This window comes from Cynocephalus volans, chromosome 18 (assembly GCF_027409185.1).
Source record: "Cynocephalus volans isolate mCynVol1 chromosome 18, mCynVol1.pri, whole genome shotgun sequence".
NCBI classification, from domain to species: domain Eukaryota; kingdom Metazoa; phylum Chordata; class Mammalia; order Dermoptera; family Cynocephalidae; genus Cynocephalus; species Cynocephalus volans.
In genome coordinates, this window is record NC_084477.1 from 15,867,837 (window position 1) to 15,880,153 (window position 12,317).

At 50.1% G+C, this 12,317-nt stretch overlaps 1 protein-coding gene across 1 annotated transcript in view; it reads left to right on the plus strand.

Annotated features, from left to right (window-relative positions):
• The window catches only part of PCNX2 (pecanex 2), a 237,885-nt gene that overhangs the window by 189,014 nt on the left and 36,554 nt on the right, over positions 1-12,317 (plus strand). Inside the window, exons 24-25 of the mRNA XM_063082913.1 lie at positions 1,179-1,237; positions 5,472-5,687. Coding sequence (XP_062938983.1) covers positions 1,179-1,237; positions 5,472-5,687 — 275 coding nt within the window. The remainder of the gene's footprint in view (positions 1-1,178; positions 1,238-5,471; positions 5,688-12,317) is intronic.

Here is a 12,317-nt window from a genome sequence, read left to right on the forward strand (position 1 = left end):
GACAGCAGTTGCAAAAGATGCAGGGAAAGCAGCACAGGAGGAGGGTCCCAGGAGGAGGGTCCCAGGAGGGGCACAGGAGGAGGGTCAGGCATGTTGAGGACAGAGAGAAGACCCACGTGCTTGGAGCGTAGAAAGCAGAGACAGGGCCAGCTTCCCAAAGTCCAGGCTTTTCACAGAAGTTAGTTGGACCCTCGTGACATTTGAATCTGTAGCAAGCTCTGTGTTCAATGCTGATCTGTTTCTAGCGAGAGCCTTTTCACGCTTAACCATGCAATGCTGCCATTTTTGTAGGCCATAAAACTGTTGACTATCATCAGTTTCACACGTCACCCTTCCCAGGGTGATGGGGTCCCACTCAATATCTGAAATAAATAGAGCTGGTCAGGCACGGTCTCCGAGCAGAGCCAACTGTTGCCCTCATAAAGGGTTTTCAGCTCGTGCAGAGATCCAGGACCAGTGAGGTTCTAGAGACCTTCGTGGGCTGACAGCGTATGTTCAGGAGGTCCCTTGGAGAGATTGTTGTCACTCAGTTGTCCCTCGGAAGTCTGGAGTGAGTCTGTGCTCGCTGGCTGACTCTCAGTCAAGGACAGCAAGGGCTGTCGAGGACAGGCTGGCCACGAAAGCTGTGAATGAAGGTGGGTCGTAATTGAACAGGTTCAGACCGGTTCTAGTGGCCACAGGACACCATGGCTGCAGGCCATCAGTGTCCTCCCAAGTTTGTAAAAGCTGTTTTTAGTCTCACGGTTCAACCTAAGAAAGGCCTACGAGAGTGTACCCAACTCTTAAAAGCACGTGCCTCAGATGCTGACTGCTCACCACGGTTTTCTGGAATCAGTTAGAAAAGGAAGATACCCAGGTAGACGGTGCTCGCAGGGTCTGAGCGTGAGTGACATTCCACTGGCAGTTCAAACACTTGCTTTTGTTTCGTAGATCTGATGAAGACACAAGGCCATTCTCCCAAGTCGGACCCCTCTCTCTCCTGCACATGCATCCTGTACTTTTCCGTCTCTTTCTCACCACGGACCCCTCTCTTCCTGCAGTGTTGTCACGTTGGACCAGTGTCTCTGCCTGGGAGCTCTGTCCCCTCGCTTCTCCCACTCACACAGCTGGTTCCGTAAACCAGCACTTGCTTGGAGGGATCTAATCGTGACCTTTCACCCTCTTGTGGTCTCTTCTAGTACAAGGCGAGTGGATAATTCCAACACGAGACTGGCGGTCCAAATCGAAAGGGATCCAGGTAAGAAGATCTCCATCGCCCTCTTTTTTAAACCACTTCTTTATTTTGTATATAGATAGATTCCAAAAAGGGGAGTTAAATACTCCCTCTTCTTAATCGTGGTGGGGACAACGCACGTCTTGGCATATATGCCGACTGCAGAATAAAACCATGCAAGCAAACGGACAGGCACCCTGATGTGGTTTAGAAATGTGTTCCTCCATTATGTAGAATCGATGAGGTACCTGTTCCATGTCGAATGACTCTGTTAATCAAGACATTTAGTTTGTGTGTGGTGAATCAAGCACAGGTATAAACCTTGGAATTGGTCTTTTACAAAAAAATCTTTTGGAAAAACATCAGCATTACGACACCATTAAAGGCAAGCTATTCCAGGATTCAGGATTCAGAAGCCTTCAGAAACTGTAGTCAACATTAAGCTGCAAAGGCTGGCTGGTTAGCTGTCAGTTAGAGCACCGCCTAGTAACACCAAGGTCAAGGGTTTGGCTCCCCATACTGGCCAGCTGCAAAAATCCAAAAACCAAAACATTAAGTTATATAAGGAATTACCTGCTAAAATATTATTTTACTTTTTTCTTTCCATAATGATTTCATTTAAACTACTCTTTTTCTTCCTCCTATCAGAATGCAAGTTTTTGTTTTTTTTTTTATGACCGGTAAGGTGTGGTCTGCACCACGCTCGGCCAGTGAGTGCACTGGCCATCCCTATACAGGATCCGAACCCGCGGCCTCAGTGCTACCAGCACCGCACTCTCCCAAGTGAGCCACAGGGCTGGCCCCAGAATGCAAATTTTAATTGTTCTCTATTTTTATCCACTTCATTCTCTCCTTCGTGCCAAACATTTCATCTAGGAAGAGTTGTGTCATGCTCATAATCTATATTTGAGTTGCATAAATGATTAATTTGGAGTCAGAATTTGAAATTTGAAAATACCTAGAGAGACAGGCTTGTTTTTTGTTGAACTTTAGATCAGTATAATGGTGTGGATGGGGGGATGGGAAGATGGGTACAAATGTCTCTGAGGTGCAGCCATGGGACACGGTGACATTGCAGGGCCATTGCTATTAGGCATATAGACATTTTCACAAGGACATCATGCTTTTAGTTTATCATAATTGTAGTCTCGTTTTAATCTGATTATGCAGATGTGTGGTCAACGTGTTCTAAGAAGATCCCTGAGTCAAATCTCTTGCTTTTAGTGATTTTAATTGTTTTGCATTATGTAAGCATCAAATATTTTGAACAGTTAAGCAAAGGTGAATTCTCTCTTTCTGGCCTTTCCTTGAAAAGTGCCACAGACAGACTGAAAGCCATCTTTAATTACGGTCTCTCGATGCTTGCAGACTCCTCGTAGCCAATGAACGTCATGGCAGGTCCAGCAGGCTGCATGTGCTTAGGACATTAAGCATGCCAATACTGTTAGGCTACATGGCATGACTCAGCCCGTGGAACAGTCTCTTTCCATTAATCACAATTAAGCTGTAAACGCACTCATTTCAACTCAGCTCTTGGCTGTCATGAATGCCCAGTGAGGCTATTCATAGTTTGACAGTGTCATCTTATAGAGTTCTTGGAGACTAATGGGTGCCCTTCCTTATGTAAGTGCCCCGGAGGCCTCTTCACCTCCTGTCCCCACCATGTTGCCCGGTTCCTGGAGCACAGGCCAGGTGCTCTGGTCACATCTGCAGTCTTTATCCTGGAAACTGTTTCTACACCAGTAGACGGCCCAGAGGAGCCTGGAGTTTTGCTTTTGGCATTTCCTCTCCAGGGCAACTCTATGCCTTGCTGGATTTCCAGAGCCAGAATTTCCTCCCAAAGAAAAGCTGTTCCTGAAATGAAAGTCCTGAAGGCACACGTTTCTCCTAGCCGCCCCCAGTGATTCCTGCACCCACAGGACCACAGACCAGGAAGACTTCCCAGTTTATCTGGTCTTTTCTCAAAAAAAGCTTACATCCCTCATCTTGAGGGATCCTCTAGAGGGAGGGAGAGGAGTCAGGGCCCAGTGGGGAGGGCACAGGGAGCGCGCCACACCCCCAATTCCACAGCTGGGCCTTCTGTGCTCAAGCAGAGAATCCGTCATTCCACCTCCTTTGCGACGTTATTTTGGCACCTTCCCTGAGTGTCATCATTCACCCGTTAAGACAGCTCAAGTTAAATACACAGCAGCGATTGGCTATGCTGAGTCCCGGTGAGGACACAGAGCTTTTGGTCATGCGGGGGGTGCAAAAATGGGACAGCCACTTTGGAGAACAGCAGTCCCACTCCTGGGTATTTACTTAAGAGAAATGAAAAGTCGTCATCACACAAACTCCTGCTCGTGAATATCTGTAGTGGGTCTACCTGTAATCCCCAGAACTGGAAACAAGCCAAGTGCCTTTCCGCCGATGAAGGGACCAACAGACTGGTGTGTATGTACGAAGGGACACTGCTCAGCAACGAGACAGACAGACTCCTCACACATACATCATGAATGCATGCAGCAGTCTAAGCGGTGGTCACGTGGCACATGCGTGTTTCGAGACTCATAGAAGAGTGTGCTGTAGAACATGGGTCCTACCCTGCTCTTCATTAAACCTGGGCTTTATACACATATACTTTTATATACATATGATTTACAAACACATGGCTCCAGTTATATATACAATATAATACATTATATATGTGTGTATATATATATAAAATTTACAAACACATGGCACCAATTACATATATAATATAGTAATTTATATATGTGTGTATATATAGTGTGTATTAGAATATTTAAAAATGTACGTCTGTATATATTACATAATACTAGTAATAAATGTGTTATATAGTGAACATATATATAAATTGATGCTGTTTATTGTCTGTAAATTTCACTCTGATGACTTTGATTTAAAAAAAAAAAAAACACCTGGAGTTACTTGGTGGATATATTCTTAAAAGCAGCATTTCTCTTAAAGAAGCTGTATCATCTATGGTGTTATCTATTATTCAGCAGATATTTAATTAGACCTTATTACATGTTAGGAATTCTGCCAGTATTGGGATATAAAAATAAGCAAATTCAGACACAGATCTGTCTTCGTTGAATTTATAGTCCATTAGAGAAATCTGATGTTAATAAAATAACCACATACTCATATAGACACAAAACAAGAGTAAAATTCCAACTGTGACAAGTGCTTCAAAGCAAAGGACCGCAACGCTGAGAGCCTGTAACAGGGTATTTGTCCTGGCGAAGTGACCAGTGATGGTGGCCCTGAAGCGGTGATTGAGCAGGGCTCTGAGGAGTAGCAGCACAATAAGCCAGAGAGAATGCAGAGCAGCCCAGATAGATCAGCATCTCCGAAGGCCCAGGGTGACAAGGGGCTTGTGAGTCACTCGACTGAAAGGAGTTCTGTGTTGCTAAGCAATAGGGTGGTGGGGAGCTTGGCGTGAGGTGCAGATCACGCAGGGCCTCTGGTATGATCACGTGAGCTGGATTTGCTCAGGACGGTCCTAGCTTGTTCCTCTGAATGATAAATTATGTTGTCACCCTGTTGTCAGCCACGTTAAGAAGTCTCATCTCTATTTTAAAGCAGTGAGCAGCCACTAAAGGTTTTAAGTAGTGGGGGCAGAGGGTCCTGGCTAACACATTCGACTTTGAACTTGAGAAGCTCATTCTGGCTGCAGTGTTGCAAACAGAGGGGAGGGCAGGTCCCAGTGAATGGACACTGGTGAGTCCCAGGGCCAGCGTGGGTGTCCATGGGACACAGATCGGGAGCTTGGAATGGGGTGGAGGTAAGAGAGATGGAGGAAAGTAGAAAGATGCAAAAAACACTCGAAGAAGGTGACATTGAGAAGAAGTGGGACAGAAGGTCCCTAGGTGTGGCCACGGGGTGGTGGTGCTGTCCACTCAGATGGGGAACAGGGGCAAGGGGCTCCCCGATTTGGACACATGGACGTTGAGGAGCATTGGGACGTACAAGAGAAATGGTGAGTAGGACAGCAGGTGGGCAGGTGTGGCTCTCAGCTGGAGGTATGAATGTGTAAGTTACCTGCTTTTAGGCAGGAATTAAATCCATTTGTGTAGATGAGATTGCCTGAGAGCATAGAGGAAAAGATAGGAGGGTCTGGTACAATCCACTAGATCGAATGAAGTACAGGTCTTCCTTTTTGAGTGTATCATCAGACGACAGCTCCTGGTCCCCTCGGTCTGAGTCCCTAGGTAGTGAGCGTTCACTGAGAGTTTTCCTCTTCCCCCTCCAGGGGGCGATGACAACAACCTCAACTCCATCTTCTACGAGCACCTGACCAGGACCCTGCAGGAGTCCCTCTGCGGAGACCTGCTCCTGGGTCGCTGGGGTAACTACAGCGCCGGCGACTGCTTCATCCTGGCTTCAGACGACCTCAACGCCTTTGTCCACCTGATCGAAATCGGAAATGGTCTTGTCACCTTTCAACTCCGGGGACTGGAATTCCGAGGTGAGAATCTCCTCTTTGTGGGAGTTGCTGGAAGCCAGTCCCTTGAGTTAATTATCATGCAAAGCTCTAGTCAGAATTCACCACCAAAGAGGAAAGATTTAGTGCCTGTCGTGTGCAATGAGAATTAGGGAGCTTGCAACCGCTCCCCTTAACCACGTGGTCTGATTTAAATAAACCCCCGTCATGCAAGGGGATAATGACATGAAGTATGTAATCCTGTGTACACCCGTGGGTTAGCAAGTCAGGACATTGGTTTTAATCCTTCTGGGAAAATCTCGAAAGCAGCCGGAGGTCATGGGGCAGGCTCCACGTGCAGTCACCCAGCCCCGAACTGAGTCTGCAGGTCACAGGTGCTGGGGTCTGTTTTGCAGGTCACAGGAGCTGGAGTCTGTTTTGCAGACCCCAGGGGTCTCTCCGCTTGTCTTTTCCATCTGCAAAATGATAATAATGATTAAAGGGCTGCCTCCCAAAGTTGTCGGGTTTAAATGAGGTCCCCGCTGCGTGGACACTCGCTGCCTTGTGGGTACGGAGTCTGCCTGCATCTCGGAAGTGCGACCCCAGGTTTTCCACGAGCTGGGGCTGGAGCTGCTTGGATCACGCAGGGGCAGCGTGGTCGATGCACCCCGCTCCCTCCTCCCATGTCCTCTGTTCACTCCTTCGCCCACCGCCTGTTTTCTGAACACCTGCCCTGTGTGGGGTGACGTTCTGATGCTCGTGTGTCAATGAGCCTGTGACGTGAGTCTCACCCCAGCAAAGTTTACCTTCAGGGAGAGACACAGAAAATAAACAAGTCAACGAAGGAGAAAGCTAATTGTGGCCTCAGGAAGTGCTATGTAGGAAGACCATGGGGTCCTGGGACCGAAAGTCACCACAGAGGGTGTGGAGGTGCCTTTTCAATGGGATGGTCGGGAAGACTCTAGAGGAGGGAAGAATGTTCCAGGCTTGGGGCCTGATGCGCGCTAAAGCATGAGTCGGGCAGCCATGGGACAGAGGAGGCGCACTGGGATCGTGGTTGGAAGGGAGAGGAGGAAGGGCCTTCCCTGCCAGGAGCCCCAGGGGTGAGGACAGAGGGACCAAGTCCCAGATGTGGCTCCCAGCAAGTAGTTCGGGAGGAAGTGGTCAGAGGTGCTGCTAGAAAGGTTATTACCAGGCACAGATCTGGCTGCCTGCCCTTTTCAAAAGCAAACGACTCAAAAGTCAAATGTTGGTGAAAATAGAGGTCAGATATTATTCAGGAACACAGTGACCTGGGGAGAGATGTTGGGCTGACCCATCTTTCTGGTAGACCTGAAGGAGAGTGGCCAGACTAAAGCCATCTCAGAGACTCAGATTCACTGAGGGGTTTTAAAGAGGGGGCTGAGGGAATGGAACGTGGGACAGGAAAAGCAGGAGGGAGGGGACATGAGCCGCAGGGGCTCCATGCAAGAGGCCACGTGCAAGGTCTCGCCCAGGCTTCGTCTGGTTTCTGCTCCCGTCCTTGCTGTTATCTCAGGGTCCTGCTGGAGGGGGGATCAGCACAGCTTTAGTGATGTCTGCCTCGGTTTCTCAGGGTCTGGGTGGTACATGCAAGTCTGCAGCTCCAGGCTGGCTGTAAAACTTTACATTCACGTAAATTGTGTCGTCTTGCCCCATAATCAAGGCTCAAAATATCAAATAACCGTGGGAAAAGAGGAAACTCAGAGAAATCCTAGCCAAGAAAAAAACTGTGTCCTCTTAACATCTTTTAGAGCCCAGGAGGTTGTAGGTCCCAACATGGCTTTGGTCCTGCTTACGCCAACAAGGTGAGCAGGAGCCAGTTCACTGCTGTCCAGAGCCTCGCTGTGACAAAAGTCGCCTTTTAGCCCAGAACAAGTTGCTGTGATTCCCCGTCTTGAGCACCGTTGCAGAAAGGGTTCTCGGGTCTTTGTATGAGAATTTCTAAGCATTCATTTCATGGGTATCACTCCTTTGAACATTTCTAAATTTGTACAAAAGACGATTTTTTTTCTAGAGCAGTAGGTCCCGTGTTTTAGGTGTGCATTCTGTGCATTTTTACGGATTTCAGGGATCTAATTTAGGAGCTCTGTTTGGACTCAGAAGTCGGGCAGGGGAGGAGTGATCACACTCAGCCGAGTAATCACAGAAGCTGCGTTTCTCCTAAAGTTTGCTCAGAGGCCAGAAAATGCCCCAGGAGGTGGTGGAAATGGTCTGCGATGCGGTAATGCCACAGAACTGTCCCCTGGATCTGTCGGACTCTCAGCTATTTTGAGAGCTTTTCAGTTTTTCCTGGAACTCAAGGGACGAACTTTTAAAGCTAACCTAGCTGAACATGAGTTGCATTTCCTATCACACGTTCTGTGTCGTTTTCAGCTTCTTTTGCAAACTTAACCAATCTTTGGGTTCAAAGGATCCAAAGCTAATTGGATGTTGGAAGTTTGCACCATTTCTCTGTCTGCCAGCTCCTCAACAAACAGGGCTTTTCCTTCCCTACCCGCCTCATGTCTTGGTCTAAACTCATGCCCATGACCTCTTGGGGCACAACCGCTGTGCAGCCGAGGGGCTCAGGACAGCGACGTTGCGCTGTTCCTCACTGTGCGTGGGTGGACTGCTGGTTCTGTGGCTGCTCCCGCCTGGGCTCGCTCATACAGCTGCATGCAGCCAGGCCGGGGGGTCCAGGATCCCACCTCCGGGGGCTGGCTGCCAACCCTGGAACTTTGGGTCCCCTCCATGAGACCACTCAGCCTCCAGGGTGCTGGCCTAGATGTCTTCACAGCCGGTGGTCTCTGGGTTCCAAAAGGAAGAAGATGGATCTGCAAGATGGGTGCCATGTCACTTCTGCCACAGTCTGGTGGCCAGAGCCATTGCCAAGGGCAGCTCAGATCCAGGGGGTAGGAAAAGTGGCCCCGTCACATTGCACAGTGGCCTGGTGATGGGAGGCATGGGTCTCCGGGGCCAGTATGACAGCAGCATTCCAGACTCCTGAAACTTCATGGGGGAAATGCAGAAGGAATCCTGGAACTGTCACAAGCACGGTCATGCCAATGCGTGGTTGCTAAGGCAAGACTGCCCGACAGGGACTCTCTGTAATCCCCGCCGTTGATTTTCCTTTCTCCTGCCACCCACAGTAGGAATGTGACGTGGCTGGAAGGGTCATATTGGTACAATAACGTCTTGAGACAAAATGCCAGCTAACCTGCCCCCTACCACTAGCTCCTGTATAACCCGTTTTCTTTGACCTAGTTCAGTTGAGATTTGGAACACGGGGACTTTAAGAGAGCATATAACGTGACAAAATCTAAATTATGCTCTTGTTGCAGAAGAATCCAGTTGACCTAAAATGGCTGTTTGGTTTCATGTCTCTTTGCCATTTATAACACAGCATTCCCAGGGAAGGCGTCTTCTCTTTGACCTCCTTGAGTATTTTTCTGAGTTTTCTTTTCAGCATTTTACTCGTCTTTTCAATCCCCTGTTTTCCCAAACAGTGGGCTTTATTTTGGTCACATTTAATCTACTTTGGCACAACCTGAGGACAGTCAAAATACAGGCGGGCGGTCTTCCCTCCTGCAGCCTATGGAAGCCACCGTGGAAGCCGGAGCTGTTCCCAGCACAGGCTGTGACTCCCTCTCGGGAAGTGAGAGGTGCACCCAGAGGAGGGTGGTCCCCTGAGGCCGTGGTCAGGATAGTCCCCCTGTCTTTTCCTCCCTGAAAGGGACGGGTTTGTGTCAGCAGGAGTTCTGAGCTGCAGGCTGCAGAAATCACCTCTAGCTAACCTGAGCAGAGGAAGGGTCTGCGGGACGACATCGCACAGGGCACAGACTTGTGGGAAGCTGGAGAAGCAGGCATGGCTGCTGTCACACCGCAGCTGCAGAGCCCAGGCACTGTCCTCAAGTCGTGACACTGTGAGCCTGGACAATGGCCACTGCGGCCGCCACCCCTGCTGCCCTGGAAACAGAGTGAACAGCCCCTGCCACTAGATGCGTCCCTCATAGTCAAAGTCAGGTGTGGGCCCATCAGATTGACAAAGCCGAGGTCACATGCATGTGCGTGCACTCTAGATGCAGGGGCATGGGTGGCTTTTCAGTCCCTACAGTGGGAGATGGTCACTGCCTCTCACCAAGACCCCTAATGAGTACAGTGGTCCCCGTTATCCACTGGGAACACGTTCTAAGACTCCCAGAGGATGCCCAGATCCACGGAGAGTGCCGAACCCTACACGTACATGAACACCTACACACGTGCATACCTGTGGTAAAGCTGGATGTGCAATTAGGCACAATCAGAGATTAACAGTAACTAGTAATAAAATAGAACAGTTGTAGCAATATGTCAGCATCACTACTCTTGCACTTTGGGGCCATCATGAAGTAACATGAGGGTGACTTGAACACAAGCACCACAACAGTGGGTCTGATACTCGCGACAGCTGCTGAGTGACTCACAGGTGGGCCAGCGTGGCCAGCGTGGACGCGCTGGACAGAGGGGGAGGGTTCACATCCCGGGCAGGAGGAAGCAGGATGGCAAGAAGTCTCATCACAACAGCGTGCAATTTAAAACGTGTGAATTGTTTGTTCTGGAACTTTCCATGTAATATTTTCGGACTGCGATTGACTGCAGGTAACTGAAACTGTGGATGGGGGGTACTGCTGTACTTTGGTAGAAGGGCTGCCGGCTGCTGTAACAGTTATGTCCTGGACCTCAGTGACTGACACCATGGCTGTTCTGCATTCACAGTGTTCGGTCAGTGAGTGGAGGTCGTGGGACAGGGGACGGTCCCATTCTACACCACTGGGGGTGCAGGCTAATGGCAGCTCTGCCTGCTCCCAGCACATGGCTTCCAAGGTCACCTAGGGCTCCACTATCGAGCTGGCAGAAGGTGCAGGATTGCCTGGGGGACTGTTATGGGCCTGCCTGTACCTGGGATGCATCCTTCCCTCCTGCATTCTGTTCTCCAGAATTGATGTCACTACAGGAGAGGCGAGGACATGCTGTCTAGCTGAGGACCCAGGAGAAGAGTACCAGGCTTTGGTGGACAGCCAGCCAGGCTCTGGCACAGTACGTTATTTCCCACACATGGAACCGGGGCTCAGCTCCTGGGTGGCCCAAAAGAATGGCCAGGGTCTGTGGTGCATCCCGTATCTATTGGCTGGTACCATAGTGGATGATCGATACACGTCAGGAACACAGTAAGGAAGCTACGTCTTTCTATTCTATTCTTTTTGGCCCATATATCCCAGAATAGAAATAAATCTTTCCTTTTTAGTGTAAGGAAATGGGATTATAGTGTCTCCTCTGCTCGTGGGTTCAGGAGCACTGCTCGCACCGACCTAACCGGGGAGCCTTTAAGGACAACATTCAGGAGCTGACATGTCACTCACTGGCTTTAAATCAAGTCAAAGTCACAGACTATGCGTGGTAGAAGGCCAGAAGCGTGAGGGCACCAAGTCCAAGGTTTTTTGAAAGAAATGGGATCTGTTGGGTCGTGAGTCCCATTTAGCCATCACTTGAGTAGGAGAATGTGGCAAGATGGAAAAGAGAGAGCCGATGATGTGTTCAGGCTGTTTCTGCTCTGCAGGCAGCCGGGTGACCTGGGTGGACGGATTAGCCTATTTCTATCAGAGGAGGAGAAGCACGAATAGTCACCCTGCTGCCAACCACAGGAGCCAAGCCTCATGAAAATACAGCCCGAAGAGATGAAGGGCCACGGTCGGGGGCAAGAAGCAGAAGGCACGGGGGTTGGGGGTCTTCTGTGAGATGCGTGTGAGTCCCGGGCCCAGGAGTGACCCAGACCTGTGAAGGTGATAGCCGTCTGTCCCTTCGTCACCTGCCCAGTGGGAAGAGCAGACCCAGGAAGACGGACAGGCATCCCGGGGTCGCGGTGCGCTGGTGGTGGCGCTGGGCAAACCCACACGGCTGTCTCTTGGCAGAGCGCCCGCTTCTACTGACCATGTACCCTCTTCCTTCATTCCTCCTCTCCCACGTGTGTTCGCTTCATAAACACCAAGGAACGGGCGTGTGATCTCTTCTGTCACTTGCACAGCCTTTCAAAAGCTCCATGTTATTTTTCTAGTGGGGAAAGAGCACCCTGCTTTACACCAAAATATGCCACAGAGCATCACCGATGACTTGGCCTCTCAGAGCCTTGGTGTCTTGGTCAGGGCCTTGGTGTCATTGCTGAGTCCCCTCCTGGCTTGGACAGTGTGTCATTCAGGAGGTAGGAGATGCCTCCAGCATATGACGTCCTCGGGGGAAGCTGTCCCTGCTGCAGTGAGTGTCATTCCCTCCCGGGAGGAGGTGCTATTAGTAGACACCCTGAGGCTCGGGACCAGGCTGGTGTCAGGAGGAGCTGAGCGGCTGCTGAACCTACTGATGGGCATTGAGCAGGAGAGGCCTGTGCGCCCGGGCATGAGTGCACCTGCTGGTGACGGGCTGGCCCTCAGCAGGAGTGCCCGCCATGGTGAGAGGCAGCAAGGAGGAAGTGCAGGCTGCCACAGCCGGGAGGATGGAACCCACGGCTGCTCCCCCAGGTGCAGGGCAGGTGCTAGGGAAGTGGGGTCCAGGGTGTGAACAGCGTGAAGAGCTCACCTAAAGTCTTGACCATGACTTTAAAGAGAGACCTGTCAAGATTACCACGTGACTTCCTCTAAGCCACAT